This window comes from Trachurus japonicus, chromosome 22 (genome assembly GCF_045865225.1).
Source record: "Trachurus japonicus isolate A0001 chromosome 22, Traja_1.0".
NCBI classification, from domain to species: domain Eukaryota; kingdom Metazoa; phylum Chordata; class Actinopteri; order Carangiformes; family Carangidae; genus Trachurus; species Trachurus japonicus.
Window position 1 is genome coordinate 10693818 of NC_140928.1, and position 17127 is coordinate 10710944.

At 43.5% G+C, this 17127-nt stretch overlaps 1 protein-coding gene across 1 annotated transcript; it reads left to right on the plus strand.

Moving 5' to 3' along the window:
• The first annotated feature begins 698 nt into the window (after nt 1-698).
• map3k9 (mitogen-activated protein kinase kinase kinase 9) lies at nt 699-17023 on the plus strand. The gene is made up of 11 exons (XM_085767108.1): nt 699-1431; nt 2683-3096; nt 7162-7342; nt 9244-9392; nt 9711-9886; nt 10016-10256; nt 10740-10862; nt 10976-11117; nt 11765-11877; nt 12520-13302; nt 14120-17023. Exons 1-11 carry the CDS (start codon nt 1035-1037, stop codon nt 14572-14574), a joined length of 3174 nt encoding a protein of 1057 aa, XP_085623234.1. The 5' UTR covers nt 699-1034; the 3' UTR covers nt 14575-17023.
• The last annotated feature ends 104 nt before the right edge of the window (nt 17024-17127 follow it).

Below are 17127 nucleotides of genomic sequence, written 5' to 3' on the forward strand. Positions count from 1 at the left end.
TTCTCTTTTACTATTGCGGTCTATGGGAAAAATCCTTTTTGGGCCCCATGGGATTTTTTGTTGCAGTACCACGGGTGGCCACTGGGAAAAATCGGCGTGCCTGCTGAGAGGATTACAGGGGGGCTGAGAGGGACTGACAGACCCGTGTTTCAGACCAAACACTCTATGTAAGTGATTGCTGTCGGAAGATATAACTATTTAAGACTTATATTAACACAAATATATCACTTACTTCTGCTTTAATCTTATTTTTTCATGGACAAGTTGAAATTGAATCAAGTAAATTACACACACATGCACATGCACACTTATCCTCTCATCACTGACACAGTGGGAATTGTTCACTGATTTGTTTATGTGGATTGTTTTACTCCCTGCTATGATTTCTGTTTTTTTTCAGGGGCTGTAGTGCATGGACTTTAGCATTGAGTGGAATATTTTTGGTTATATTTTGTTTATTTATTTTTGTTTTTTAATTATTTTTTCGAGGGGGGCGGGGTCTGTAACTAAATAAAGAAGTTAATTTGAAGAAAATCAACAGCCTCCTTGTCTGTGTTTAATTAGCGTGGAGCAGGTTCACGCTGCGTGGAGAGAGAGGGGTGATGAGCGTTTGACGCTGAGAGGTGGAGGGCGTGACGTAAAGAGTTGACTGACGTGTCTGTGGACCAATAGCGAGCCCGGGGATGATTTGCACGTTGGCACAATTGGCTTAAAATAAAGAGGACTGCGGCCCAGGAGTTGCAGGCAGCGATGAGTGGGTGTAGGAGTGTGCGGAGAAAATCATCAGGCTGCCGCCGAGCGTCTGATAGCAGCCAGCGGTGACTGAAAGGCAGACGATGCTGCAGAATGATGCCTCCAGTTGTCTGCAGGGTTTGTGTGCGGGATTAGCCGCTACTTAGCTTTGTGTGCTTGTGGGAGAGTGTGTGTGTGATTTGTGTGTGTGTGTGCAGACGCAGGACGCTCCGAGCCGCCAGCACAGCCGCGTCAGGTGGATGCGCCTGCAGTGAACCAGGTCGCCCCTATGGATCGCGTCCATGGATGTCTTCAAACCCGCTTTGGACAATAGTTTGAGTCCCAAGGCGTGCGTGTCCTCCTCGGAAGAAGCAGACGCAGATGTTTTTCGCTGGCCGGCGACACCGCAGAATGGGATCAGCAGCGCGGCTCGGGATGCGGGATCCGCCGCGTCCGGCTTCTGGACGGCCGTGTTCGACTATGAGGCGACTGCGGACGACGAGCTCAGCCTCAGGAGGGGGGACCTGGTGGAGGTCCTCTCCAAGGACTCCCTGGTGTCGGGAGACGAGGGCTGGTGGACCGGTATGATAGCGGACCGGGTTGGCATTTTCCCGTCTAATTATGTGAGCAAAGGGAACGGCATTCCGGAGGATATCCGGGACACGTCGGAGCAGCAGTACTCGGTGCCTCCTCTGCACCGTGAGTATCCTATTGTGCTTTACTGACTGTACAAATGAAATGTGCCATCACTAAAAACCACACAGCACGGGGAGGCTGTCCGTCTCACCCTTGTCTTTTGTTAGAAGGCCACAGAAAGATGAGAGTGCTGTGTCATGGCAGGCGCAGTGCTCCCCCGTTGGCCTAGAAACAGGCTGGTCCGAGCATCCTCTCAGCTTCAGGACCATTATTCATCACAGCGCCTGTCAAACAAACAGCCAGCCGCGGTCACCCCGCCTCACTGCTCAGATTACAATGCACAATGTGTGCGGCATCCTCAGCAGGAACTGCACACGTACAGGTAGCCTGCAAGTGCTGCACAGCCCCAACAGCTTATTGTCATTAGATAAGACAGGAAGCTTTTGTTATGCTCAGGCCGATCGGTGACTGATGGTGTTTGCGCCAGAATTGTGCAGCTAGAGAGGAGGGAATATCAAAGAGTGTTTGTATCTGCAGCCAGGGGCCTCAGAGAGATACAGTAAGCAGAATGAAAAGCAGCTACATGGCAGCTGACTGTGCTGTGAAGGCCAAAGTCGAAACACTCTCACTTCTTACTGCTATTGTAAGCTGTGAGCCAGAGGGATGCAGCAGAGACAAATCCTGCACGTAGCCCACATGTGAGCTTAAAAAGGCTTCTGAGAGCGTTTCAGGTTGTTTGGGTGGACCTCTCGGCCTCAGCTGTCTTTGTCGGCTGTCTCAGCCTTTGTCGGCTTTCATGTCTTCAGAGGCAGCTGGCCTACTTTCACACACCATCCCACCTGAAATATTCATCAAGGTCAGTCTGCTGGATAGACTGTCAGGAATCCACAACATGAGCATTTGTTGCCCCAGTCCAAACACACAGCTCACCCTTGTTCACATTATCACACCCTCCTGTTCACTGAAACACAAAAGGATTGTCATCTTTGATCTTTTCCACCCGTCCCTTTTCTTGCTGCTCCGAACACCCGAGCCAGATGTCAGAACAGCAGCTCACCCTTGTGTAATAGCAGCAGGGATCGTTCCACCAGACTCTGAATTTGGGGCAGCAGGGTGGCTTAGTTCTTTAAGGAAGCTTCCTTTAACAAAATGACCTGGTTTTTTGGATCCTTGAGTGAAACAGTGAATTCCTGGCTCTCACCTCTAATGTCTTTGATGGCGTCGAGCAAAACTGGAGCTCTGCTTTAAAGATAGAAACGATGTCAGCGTTGTCTCTTCTTGTTCACTGTGTCCTCTTTTGTGTCTCTCCCTTAGTCCTGGAGATTGATTTCTCTGAGCTGACCCTGGAGGAAATCATCGGCGTGGGTGGTTTTGGGAAAGTCTACCGTGCAGTGTGGCGTGGCGCCGAGGTGGCAGTGAAGGCAGCGCGGCGGGACCCCGATGAGGATGCGGAGCAGACCCTGGAGAGCGTGCGTCAGGAGGCCAAGCTCTTCGCCATGCTCAACCATCCCAACATCATGGGTCTGCTGGGAGTGTGTCTGCAGGAGCCCAACCTGTGTCTGGTGATGGAGTACGCCCGGGGCGGCCCCCTCAACCGGGCCCTCGCCGGGAAACGCATCCCTCCCTGCACGCTGGTGGACTGGGCTGTGCAGATCGCCCGCGGCATGCTCTACCTCCACAGCCAGGCCATCGTCCCCATCATCCACCGAGACCTCAAGTCCAGCAACAGTAAGAGTCTCTCCTTTCCCATTGTTGTTGTTTTCTCTTTATCTCCCAAAAGGATTCATTGATTTTTTTTTTTAGGATCAACAGAACATTAATCAGTTCAGATTCAAAGATTATTTTAACAGGAGTTGCAGGAAGATCTGCATCGAACCGTTTCAAAATATTAATATCAATATCAATATTTTGTGATTATTCTCTTGATTTGTGTCTCAAAATAGTCCAAAAAATAGTGAAACATGGCCATCACACGTTTCCAAAGACCATGGTGCTGTCTTCAAATTGCTCATCTTGTCCCACCCTCAGTGCAAAGACCACAGATATTCAATTTCTAGTAATTTAAAACCAGAGAAAAGCTGCCACAGCCTCACATCTGAGAAGCTGGACCCAGAGAACGTTTGACACGTTTCCTTGGAAAGAAAAAAAAAAACACAGCTTCAGTGGTTAATCGGTCATCACAATAGTTGTCAATTAATTTTCTTTTGACAGACAGATAGATTAATGACCTCATTGTTTCAGCGTTAATTGGATGTTATTCTCTGTTTTACATCTTCGTAGATTAATGATGCATGTTTAGCATCACTGTGGTCTCTAGTAATGTCTGATGGCCATTTGTCACCATTTATTGTCATATTATCATGTTAAATTATGACCTGATTGCTATTTGTCGCCTTAGTCTAGTGTCCATAGCGCTGTTTTTAGTTTCAGTTGATTGTCTGTTGTTTCAGTACAGGAGTGAATAAGCAAACAAAATCAGGCCAAATTTTTCTGTGCATGTGTGTTTCTTAAAGCTGTAATGTCCTGAGCGGAAATAGGGAAAATAAACCATATTATTCTGCAGTACAAGACAATCAAAATGCACCTCTCGCATATAATTTATACAAAAGGTCTATCACATCAGGTTCAGTCCATAATCCACTGGTAGTGATTCACACTGGTTCATATATAATTTGGAAATGAAAACAGAAAGGAAAAGGAGTTTGCATGTATGTTTGTGGAGCAGCTGTAATCTTGCATTTTACCCAACTGGATCCCCTAAATCCCAAGCCTATTACTGAGGATTTACCCAACGCTCTGCCCCAGCCTCCCTACTGGAGGCTCCAGCGATGCATGCAGCCAACCTCTTTCCTGCCATTGGCCCGTTCTCCCATGATCAGCTCAGCCACTTCACTTCCAATAGGCTGCTTTAAAGTGTTAAGTCGCTCTAACTAGTTGCCATCCTGGGCTCTAAGGGGAAAACCCATGCCCTGTTCACAGCCCAGTCAGCACAGGACAGTGCAGCATGCCACCCTACTCATGCAACAGTCTTATCCACCCACAGGTTTTCTTTCCTTTGTCTGTTACACTATATATAGGATGTTCTCTGAAGACACTTTGTTTTTATTTTCTGGAGCACAGTAGGGGATCTTAATGCATTAAAAGGGGGAAATGTTATAAATTGCACAGCTGTTTTTATTAGTCAAAGATAATCTCCCATGACCCAGATTTTAATATCAAGTGGTATCATAGTATTCAGACCCTGTACTTGAGTGACTCTGGTCTAATCAGTGGTTTCAGGAGCTGCTCAGGATGAACGTGTGAGGTCAGGAGGAGGATGTGGGTGGACAGACACCCCACCCTGTGACGCATCACTGTGGTAGTGAAGTGGTTGGTGGCAGTTTTATAAAGTTCAGTTGCTAAAGACGACATGAAAGTCAGGATCCCTCTCCTGCAGCCTTAAAAAACAGAGACTCAGCCACAACTGTTGAATTTATATCTGTGCTAATGTTAGGGATCATAGGATGGTAGCATCAAGCGGTCGTGGCCAGACTGAACTTTTGAAACAACCACTCAACGTGCTGCATAAAGATAAAAAACCTTCTGTTCTTTTGATCCTCTAACTTTTCCTGCTGCGCCATCATAAGGTTCACATTTGTGTTTTTAGTGAATTATCTCGGACGGATTGCCGTGTAATTTCGTCCAGACGTTTGTGTTACCTGCAGAATGAGCTGTAATCACTTCAGTCATTAATTAGATTTTCAGCTTCAGGTCAAAATTTTAAAAAAGAATTTATGACCCCTCAAAATTTAAGACTGTCCTATCATTTCTATTTTGTGTTAGTTCTAATTAGCAAATGTTGGATTCAGGGTTCAATTTATTCATTCATAAAGTCAATGAAATTACAGTGCACTCTTCCAAATCGACCAACACTGACGACTAAAACTCCAGAAATAAACGCTCATAAAGCACAGATAAAACAACCTAAAGCAGCCGCTGCATTTTTCCAGGCAATCTGGTCGTTTGGTCGTCTGCACACACAAATCTCAGTCCACACTGTTCTGATCTGTGGTTCTCGGTGGTCGAACAGGCTACAGAATCCAATCAGATTAGGGGCCTCTATAGGTTAGTAGATGTAGTATTTAATATTTACCCTAAGGTTTCCTGCTGCACTGAATCTTACTGATCACTTTGGATTAAAGCGTAAAGCTGAAGCTAAAGATGTAAAGCTGTAACCCTCAAATCAGCAGTCAGTGGTCTACTTGTTCATCAGACTCTTATCAGCCCCCAAACTCTGGAACAATTTACCTGCTGAATCTGTCACTGCCTTCTTTCTTTTTTCTTCTTCTTTTATTTCTGTTTGAATTTTTATTTTTATTCTGCAGTTATGAGTGTTTCAACTGTTTTATCAATGTTTTGTTGTTTGATTTGATCTTTTTGTGATGTAGGCCTACTTCGTAACCTAATAACCTAAGAAAAGTGAATAAATAATCATCATTATAATAATTATTAATGCTAGTGTTAAAACTACACCTCATAATTAATATTCTTTATTTAGATTAACACTTACTATCTGCTAAACTAATGTGATGATGAACATGGAAAAATTAACATTAGTGTTTGAAGCATGTTAGCATTCCTCAATGCTAGCATTTGTGCCTGAGTGCATTAGCACAGCTGCTGACTCTATTTTCATCAGTCACAACATTAAAAGAGGGTTTTAAAGTTGTGTATTTAAAACTGTGGAAAATAATTGCAAACAAATTAAGTTTAAAATCAAATTACTAATGATTTAGAAGCCATGGATATAGCTGCCATAACATTAAAAGCAGTCAGCTTTTGTAAATGGTTGATTTTGCTGCAAATTCTTGCAAATGCTTCTCTTTCTCTTTCTTTTGTACCATGAATAGATGGTACCTCCCTTTCACCCTCTCAACAATCTCTCCTGCATCCTATTCACATAACATGCCATTTGGCAGATGCTCTTATCAGAAGCGCTGTGCATTACACTGAGTGCATACATTTGGAGCGTTGATCGGCCTCGCGGGGGGAATCAGCTGTGCTTGTTTCATCGCTGCACCTCCAGAGCTACACGGGAGCAGGGTTTACTTTTAGCCACATGTTTGTTTCAGTAGCCACATGAGCAGCAGATGAAGGGGGCCGCTTGATGTGCACCGCAGCCTGTAGACACACCCTCTCCACTGGGCACAGCCACAGCAGATGGCCCAGCATTGTGGAGCTGAATGTAGGGGGGGGGGGAAATAGACTAGCATGTGGTTTAGGAGGAGCCCGGCTTTGCTTGTGCACATTGGGAACGGGTTGTGTTTGAGGGCCTATTAGAGCAAATGGGTGTTTCGTAGCAGTTCCCTCTGTAGTTTTAACTGTAGTGTTTGTTTGAGATGTTCTGTTGTGAAACTGCAGTGAGATCATTAGCATTGATCATCATGGCCGGTGTTTTTCATCTGTGGTGTAGTGGCTCACTGTTTTCTTGGTTTCTCTCTTCTCTCTTTTTCTCTTCTCTGCTTTTATCCTTCCACTGCTTTCATCATGCCTTCCCATCATCAACCGCACCCTGTTTTGTTCATCCACTGTGTGTCATATTTTTTTATCGTTTATCGTGCGACTCCTCCTGCTGTGTCCCCCCTCCAACATTTTAATCCTGGTGATGATTACCTGAAACCTTTTTTGTTTTATCGCCAACACTCCTGCCAATCTACACAACCTCCCCACCCCTCCTCATCCTCAAACCGAACCCCCCTCCTCCTCCCGCACCTTACCTCCCATCACTCCCCCGCTCCACCATATCCGCCCCAGTCCTAATCCTCGAGAGGGTTGAGATGGAAGACCTGAGCAACAAGACTCTGAAGATCACAGACTTTGGCCTCGCCAGAGAGTGGCACCGCACCACCAAGATGAGCGCCGCCGGCACCTACGCCTGGATGGCCCCCGAAGTCATCCGCTCGTCCACGTTCTCCAAGGGTAGCGACGTTTGGAGGTGGGCAGAGGAGGAAGAGGGGGCGGGGGGCTTATGCAGCAAAGTAACACACTGCACCAGCTTGTGGGAAGTGGTTTGAAAACCGGAGCCAAAAAAGAGAGGCAGTTTATCCAGCAGGCACGGGAGGAGGGAGAAAAAGAAAAAAAAAAAGTTCAGCTCCGGAAGCAGTTTCCATAGTAACAAAGCAGAGACACAGAACAGGACAGAGTATGTGATGAGTACAAATCTAGAGTAGGCTAAAGAGCGCAATGCATTAACTAAAAATACACCACATTGAGCGTTAGGTTCATGCACTCAGGCAGCAGGAGGAGTCAGCGTGCAGATCTGTCTGTGTGTCGCTTTATTTAAAACACTGACTTCACACGGTCACATTCAATATAACAGATTAATGTTCAAAGATTGTATCTGTAACATGCTCATGCAGCATGTGCAGTGAATTCAAGGCAGCAGGCTGAAGAGGCTGGTGTGCAAAAAAATCAAGAATGTACGAATTTGACTTTTGCAAGTAAGCAAAGATTACGTTTAATTTATAGGTTAATTTCTGATGATGATCATTCAGTGTGGTTAAATATTCTATCTCTTGATTTAGATGTGATAAAAATTCAGTCTTGTGCGTCGTTATTGAGCACAGGTCGATTAGTCAATTGATTAGTCGAAAGTTGAAAAAACTGCATATTTTGATTAATATTACCAACATTAGATGGTTTTAGTCTGAATCTTTTTTGTTTTACACAGTTTTAAGTCATATCAGTATTTGTTCTGGTGCTCATACTTCATAATAACGTCACTGTGGAATGTGAGAAATTGGCATTTACATCTGGCTTTTTTTTATAGACCTTATGATCTGTTCATTAAAATAGAGAACAATTGCCAGGTTAATAATTTTTGTTAGTTACCATTAGTTCTGCAATTTCAGTGCCATGTGTTGTTTTTCCTCTGTGACTGTGTTGTTCTTTCTGTAACGGCCCAGTTCGGCTATTCCTGACTGAATGTGGGATTTCCCTCTACAACAGGATTAGTGTGATCAGTGCAACAGACAAGAGGAGGCAGCCGTGCATTTAAATAGTTATGATAGGAAGGTGCGTTAGTAACCAGGGAGGAAAGGGTTTCTTTGCCTCCCTGATCGATTCTGCTAAAAAAAAAAAAAAAAGTAGAATAAACCTTGGTTAAAATGTACAACTAGACATATTTTGTCATTAAATTTCATCTGAAAAGTTTGTTACAATTATAAGATCCCTTTGTTGTGGTGCTCTATATCACAACACTCAATTACTCAAATTGTTCTGTAATCTTTAATAATTAAAATGTTTGATTTCATATGACAGAGGTTTCTAAAACGACACAATATAGAAAAGGAAGTTCAGACAGTCACATCACAAAATCTGATCCTTAGGGGTTTTTTTCAAGAGTACATTTGTCAGAATTTAGATAATGATCTTATCTGACAGCAGAATAACCCAACACACAGACTCTCTGACATTCAGCCCACAGCTTTGTTGGATTTCTCGCTCATTTACTACTGAAGCTCGTCAGTGTGTGGTTTTCAGTGTCGGTCGTGGATCTGTCAGCGACTGCTCTTCTCTGTTGGCATTTTTCTGTTTCAACCTTTTCCTGTCTCGCCTTGGTATTTCCATGAGGACAGAGCAAAATAGAGAAAATAGAGCTGTTCTAATCCCTTTCTGACATTTACTCCGATGCAGTAGGTTTTGCTTTGCTGTATAACAGATTGTCAGTAATATATACAGTAAGTGGCTTGGCACCTACACCAAGCTGCTCATCTCAGAGGGATATTGTAGCATCAATGGAAGAATTTATTTGAAGATGTGTATCCAGTCATCATCGTTTCTCATCATCATCATCATCGGATATGTTTTTCTTTCCTGTTTTTTTTTATCCTAAAGTTACGGTGTGCTGCTGTGGGAGCTGCTGACTGGAGAGGTTCCATTTCGGGGTATCGATGGTCTCGCTGTGGCTTATGGAGTGGCTATGAACAAACTCGCTTTGCCCATTCCCTCTACTTGTCCTGAGCCATTTGCACGTCTCATGGAAAGTAAGGCAGAGAAATATAAAAACTAATTATTATACTCTTAATTAGGTAACAGAAAACATCTTGTGTTGGAGAAAACATGAGGCAGTTGTCAGTTTATGAGCCAAAAAGATGCCATTGAACATTTATTATTAAAAATGAGTTGTGTAACCACAGGATTATTTTGTGTTCATCCACTGCAGCCTCTGAAATATGAATAATGACTGGCACCAGATAACCAAACAGAATATTTTATTACTTTCTGGAACCCTTTGAAGTGCCAAAAATAACTTTTGCATGGGGGAAAGTTGGCCTGAGACTGTTTTTCATCTTCTGCCACAGACTGCTGGAGCTCAGACCCTCACTCACGGCCACAGTTCACGTCTGTTTTGGACCATCTGACGGCCATTGAGGAGTCTGGCTTTTTTGAGATGCCAGCTGAGTCCTTCCACTCTCTGCAGGACGACTGGAAACTGGAGATCCAGGAGATGTTTGATCAACTGAGGACCAAGGAAAAGGTAAAGATGAGAGGAACTAGACCTGCAATTAGGAGATGCATATATGGAGCATTTGTTTTGTTTTTTTATTAAGATGAGTTAAACGCCTGTGTTTTACAGCTCTAATATGTTTTTCCTTGTTTTTCCCAGGAGCTGCGATCATGGGAGGAGGAGCTGACACAAGCGGCGCTGCAGCAGAAGTGTCAGGAGGAGGCACTGAGGAGGCGTGAGCAGGAACTGGCAGAGCGAGAGATCCACATCCTGGAGAGAGAGCTCAACATCATCATCCACCAGCTCTACCAGGAAAAGCCTCACGTGGAGAGCAGGCAGGGCAAGTTCCGCCGCAACCGCCTTAAACTCAAGGATGGGAACAGGATCAGCCTGCCCTCAGGTACTGCAAACAAAACACAGTGATGCAGCTCACGTCAGTTTACACAGGTTGAAGCACGGATGTTATGATATTAGATAAGATATTGTCTGGAGTGTTGGTCATCATTTTAATATTGTTGACTTTTTTTTTACAGTCATAAATTATCTTTTTTTCAGATATCAGCCCTGCCATTTTGTTTTTCTTATAAATTATTTAAAAAAACATTGATATTTAATCTTGTCAATGTCGCCAAGGCTTGAACAAAAGCTCAAATTCAACAATTAATTTACATTAACTTTAAAACTGCCTACTTTCTCATATTTCTGCTATGATGTCCCGGCATTAGGGATATCAGTGCATAATCATACATATTATAAAATATATACTTTTTGATATTTTAATTTAAATAAAAAGTAAACTACAATAAGTTTTATTTTCTTGGATTTTTTTCATATGTTTCTTGTCTGAAGTTAATGTTTGTTTTTCTTCGTCTTTTTTTCACAGATTTTCAGCACAAAATCACGGTGCAGGCGTCTCCCTCCCACGATCGGCGGAGGAGTTTACTCAGCAGCGGCTCCAGCCCCCCAACCAGCCCACCGATTCTGCCCCGCCTGAGAGCCATCCAGCGTAAGAACCATATACACCTTATATTTAACACTTGATTTGATGTTAACCATTTGCCAAATGCCGTTAGATCTCAGTTGTCTGATGTTTGCTTTCACTAATCCCTTTCTTTGCAGTCACTCCAGGGGAGGGGTGTACCGCCTGGGGTCGCAACACAAGTTTGCAGCTGGAGGATGAGGAGAGTGAGAGGAAGGGGTCCAGGAAGAAAGGCAGATCCCGTGGGTGTGGCCAATACAGGGAGCACAGCGCTGATGCCAGGTAGGACGACCGGAGATATTCACCAACTCAACTCTCCGCTCAGTTTACAGACATTTTTAGTCCAGAAAAGCATCACCCCACATTCATTAAAGACCCCCTAAACCAAAACTTGATTTTTTGAAATTATTAACATGTCAGTGTAGTGTTTGGGTTCTGCTACAAGACATTTCAGCAGTGAAGTTGCTAATGCACCCATAACTGAGCATTGAAAATCCAGTTTCAAACCCAGAGTCTGAAAAAGTTGGATTCAGTTTTTCAGCACCCAGTCAGGATTAACATTGATTTTTTTTTGCATCTGTTGTTCACATCTACAGTACTTACACAGCTAGATGTTCAACAATAGTATCAGTGAATGACGCAGCCGCAAGTCATGACGCATTTGCATTACTCATGAATATTCATATAACCTGGATTTTTCAGTGAGGGAGAAATAGTAGACGTGTTTTTAGCCTCTTTGAGAGTTTTTTAAAACAACTTTTTTGTGGGAAAACAATTTTAATCCAAAAATAGTCATAGCAGAGCATTTTTACGAATTTTAAAATCTTTAGGGGGACTTTAATATTCATCTTTTCAGTTGACATTTTTAATGTTGAAGGATAGATCACATATTGAAATCCAAGCTTGATTTCTTATCATGTTTTCTTCAGTGTGAAGCCTCCCCATGAAGGCAGCAGGCAGCGGTCCTGCAGCGCCCCAAACCTTCGCAGATCCCCCAGACACAGTCCAGCGGTGCCCGGGGTGCCCAGCCTTGTCGAGATGGGTAAGCAGGACCGGTTTACGTGGTCTATTTTGTCTGGCGTAGAAATACACTCACTATGATGATACAGAAAATGGCTGAAAGAGGTGGCAGACAGGCTGGAAAAAACATGGAAGAGGAAAGTGAGTAACATACTTCACGCCCACATGGCTCTTAGTGGTTGAACCGGGGAAGTCACAGATGTTCATGTTTGCAGCTGCATGAATGTAAACAGGCTGTTGCTGAAAAAGGATCCTGCCCACTCAGCAAACCCAACTTGGATGGATGGCATTGAAGAATCAGTGTCTCATTAGGCCTCTTCAGTTGATGTGCAGTGTTTTGCTATGTTTGTGGGTGCCCACTGTATTATTGTGGAGTCGGACAGCTTTGTGAAGACTAAAATGTTGGACCGCACATGTTTATATGCCAGATTCAGAGGTCAGACTTTGTTTTAAGGTTAGGGTCATAATTACATTTATGTCAGGGTTAGGGAACTGGTAAGGAGTAGGCATTCAGTTGTCATGGAAAATGTTTTGATATAAGAGGGTAAAAGTTGTCTGTGTGTGTCTCTATAAATAGCATACTGGTGTGTTTGCGTGCGTGCGTAGAAGCTTTCTAGGAGCTTTCCACCAGCTCATATCAAGATGTGACTGATCCTGTTTTCAGAAAATGAAGATTGCTGCTTCACCACTGAGCCAGGAGCGGCTCCTGGTCAGTCCTACCTCTGCATCCCCTTCCAAAAGGAGGGTCACTCAGCCGCCGCTGCTGCTGACAGCGATGGAGACAAGTACTGCCCCATTGTCCAAGCACCGGCGACGCCACCGTGCAGGAAGAGCCCGGCGGGGGGTCGGCGCTCCGAGCTGGTGCTGCTGGGCTGCGGAGCCCTGCTGGCAGCGGTGGGACTAGGCTGCAACCTTTTAACTTTGGCCCAACCAGAGGGAAGCATTAAACCGCGATGGGAGGGCTTCTTCCACAGAACAGGAGGGCAAAGGCGAAGCACCAGCCCCCCCACTCGCAGACTGTTCAGACGGGAAAGCCCGCTGAAGCCCTCGGCGCCCTCACTACCCGAGCGAGGCTTACCTCCCTCTTATACGCTGCTGTCTTTATCCTCGGTGTCTGACTGCAACTCCACCCGCTCTCTGCTGCGCTCCGACAGCGAGGAGTTGTTAGTGTACCGTCCTGCCACGCCGCCCACTCAGTCCTCTGCCCAACAACAAAAACAACAACAACATCATCAGACCATGCAGACCCCAATCAACCCGCTGGTCAACACCCACCTCGAGAGCTTCAAGCGCAACCCACGCCAGTCTCTCACGCCCACACATGTGCCCTGCGCCCCGAGTTCATCCCGTAGCCTGCGTCGAACACCGTCAGACGGAGCCATCAAGAAAAGCTGTCCTCCTAACAATCTGGAGCCATTGCCAGAAAAAACAGCGCTGCAGAACACAGGTAACATCTGTCTCCTTTAATCCAGCCTGATGTGCAGTTATTGGACATTAAGTTTTGTACGTGTGTGTGTTTTTTTTAGGTCATTGTCAAGAAATCTGGTGCTCAGATGATGACTCTCACTGACTTTGGTGATCCTCTAGTTTTTCCTGTAGCTCCCTCACAAACATCACATTTCTGGTTGTGGTGTAGCTACTGAACAGATGTTCGCCCAGATGATGAAATACAGCACTTTGTCTTTGGTTAATGACCAAACAAATAAAATTCATCAGCACCTGCTTTACATGTGACCATGTTGTAATGCCAAACAATAAAAGGAGGACCTGCTTGAACCCTACACTGAGTAAATAAAGGTGTGTTGGCATTGAAATTGTCAGCAGGGTAGCATGCTAAGGTTAGTATTTAGCTCAAGGCACAGCTGTGCACAAGTGCAGCCTCAGGCCTGTTTGCATTCAAGTTGTAGACGGTGTAAAAAGAAACTTAAAGCTTCATTCACACTATTATCAAAGTTGTAGAGAGTTTTAACTTTATAAAATAGAGTGTTAATGGTTCAACAACTTTTGTAGTTTATTATTTCAATGAGCTACTTGCTATTGCTACATAGCTAATATTAGCATTACCAGCCATTGTTGTATTTGTCTAGAAAATTCTCAATGGCTGAAGCTCTGATCAAACGACAGTAGGCTTACATGTAGCTCCTTGTATGTACCAGACCAGACCACCAAATTACTATTGTACCAGTAATTCCCAGCCTGAAATATGATGATGTTGGCTTCTCTCTTGCTGTTTTTCCTCCCCCCTCTTCTCCTTCACACAACAGGTGGCTTCAGAGGTTTAAAAGACGACTGTCATGAGGTCCCCCGGCTCCCTGATCCCAACATTGTGTTCCCTCCAACACCTCGTCGACGCTGTGCTCCCGAACGCCCCAAAACCCTGGACTTTGTAGCGCGGCCTCGGCCTTCGCCCCGGGCGCGCTGTGACGTGTTTTGGCCAGACACGAGGCCCAGGGGAAACGGACATAACTTGGGTAATGGCGATTCCCCCGCCCACACCTCCAGCACAGAGACTCCCCCCACCGTAGAGTTTGGGAGAGACCCGGCGGTGCTGCCCACCCCGATGGAGGCCCCGACGCCCTACTCCCCCCGCAGGAACGAAAACCTGCTGGATCATCAGGATGAGGGACAGTACCGGGATGGAACCGTCCCTCTCTGCAAACCGGAGATCAGCTTTCCCAAAGACTCACCTTACCGCTACAGACCTGGATTCTGGTCCTAACTCGGCTCCAGCCCTCCACTGGTCCAGCACCACGAGGCGGGGACTGTCCTTGCTGTTAGCCTTCGGATTGTTACAGGTCTGGGTCAATTAGTATTTAAAAATGGAGTCTTTTTTTTTTTTTTTTTAGCTTTAATTGGTACTTAATGAGGGTGGTTTACCTTTTTCCATCTACAATAATTATTGTCAGTGAATTACAGGTAGACATTTACTGTGAATATTTTACCTTCCTGAATTTTGCTGTATTACCATTTGTGAAAATAACCCTTCTTTGGCATCTAAAACTACCAAAACAAGCCATGGAAAGTATTTGAAAATATAACTTGCCCCAGGTCTGGTTGTTAATGCATTAGAAGAGCAGAAGAACCATTTTTTTTTACTTAACCCTGTCATTTGTCATTCAAAATGTGAATGATTTTAATTTCTCTGTGTGGATAAACAGATGAATGGCTTTGTAGCAGAATGGCATTGACAGTTTCACAGCTTTACATACTTTTTCTTAATTTCAAACTTGAGTTGAAGATTGTGCATTTAAAGAAGTGCACTTTTGGAAAGCATCATGAATGTAAAGCTTAAAAAATGCTGTCTTTGTTTATTTGTAATTTGTCAGTTTAAAACATTGTGTTATTTGAATTAATCTCCAAATCCTGCACTAGTAGCTGATGATTTGCTGTTTTTGTACAGAGCACCTGTCATCACCGGTCACCTCTAAAGAGTGGTATCCCTAGGAGCGGGGTATGCTGTTGTATAATATGAGCACTTCTTTGCATTAGCAACCCACAGTCTTGAAACATTGTCAGTCCAAATGTCTGGCCTCTGTCAAGCTCTGTACTGTGAAACTGTATTATACAAAAGAATGTCACTTAAGCTTCGGTTAGAATTGCGACCGACTACCAGGAAGTCACAAAATATCAGTATATCAAGGAACTCGCTGATCGTTTGTGGCCGTGTCAGAGAAGTTTGTTTGGATCCGGAGCCACTGGGTGAGAAATGGCGCTCCGAATGAAAAAGGGAACTTTGTGTTTTGTAATTCTGTAAATTGTCTGCCTCATAAACTGCTCATCACGGTAGGATGAAGGATGTAAAGTATGTTTTCGGTTATGTAAGTGACAGACTGCATGTGTTGAATGGACATACAGGTGAAACAGGCCCTGGTGGCATGTGAACGTTCATTTCTCATTATTTATATTTGTATTGATTTTGTGTAATTTTATTTATTGATTAATTTATCTGATGGTTTATTTTTTATAATATGTTGTATTTGCCTTGATTTTTTTTTTTTTTGACAAAATGTTGTTGATGAATGTTTTTAGTATTTTTGAGAGCGTTTGCACAAAAATTCAGTTGATTCTGAAAGTGCTACGCTGAATAGATTTCATGATCCACACTGACTTTGGCTTTATATTCATTTCAGTCTATTTCACTGCACATTGAATTATCTTGTTTTTTTAACTAGGTTTTCTGATTACCTTAGCCAAGGTGCCAGTAGATCCAACTGATAACTAAAGCTTGGTTGATTAAGTGATATTTTGATCGATCGATTAATGATTGCAGTAAAAATGCCAAACATTCCCCTGTCACAGCTTCTCAGTTGTGAGAACGTGTCGCTTTTCTTTGTTTTATTTGACAGAAACTGAATATTTTTTTGTTCTTGCGGTGATGACAGAAAAAAAGAAGCAAGTTCATGAAAATCTAGTTGGGCTTTAGAAAACTAACAGGTGTTGTTACATTATATAGACTAAATATTTCAATCAATCGACAAAATTGCAAAAAGAAACAGTGTAAAAGGGTACCTTATTGAGCAAAATGCATGCAAACTGGATCCTGCACATTATATTTTTTCACATTATTTTGTTACCACAATTATGTGGGTTTGTCTGGATCATTCTGGATTAAATTTTATTTAAAAAACATTTTTCAAACCTTTATTTCAACCTGCTAGATGGGCTAATTGATTTTAATAGGGGAACTGGGGACAAAGGTAGTAAGTCTGACATGAAAACTGTCAAACTAGCAGGTAAAAAGAGCTAATTAATCAGATATTTGAAAAATAATGAACAGGAACACTATCTGATTGCCTGTTTTCTCTCATTATTTTCATTTTCAAATGTCAAGTGACCTCTCAGTCTGGAGGACTGCATCCTCTGAGATTTGATCTGTCTTTATCCTAAGTGTATGTACATGTAAATGTGAATGCTTTTTCTCTGAGGATGTGCAGAATGTGATCATGCTCAATGTACAAACACAGTGTTTCGACTAAGGGTGTTGGTTGAAATACAGCTCTCCCTCTGAGGTGTAGCCAAGGTGTCATTACCTGTCTGAAATGTTAACCACGAATAAGCTGATCTTACTGTTGCTGATGGACATTGTTCAGGTTGGGAATAATAATAGTTATTGACTGACTTGTATTTGCACTGGAATACACTGATTTGAGTAAAATTATAGTAAACAATCTGATGGGGTCACATATTCTTTTATAAGACCGTGTGTTGTTGTAGTGAATGGAAGGGTATCAGACAGCAATAAGCAAACAATGAATCAAATGACTGTATAATG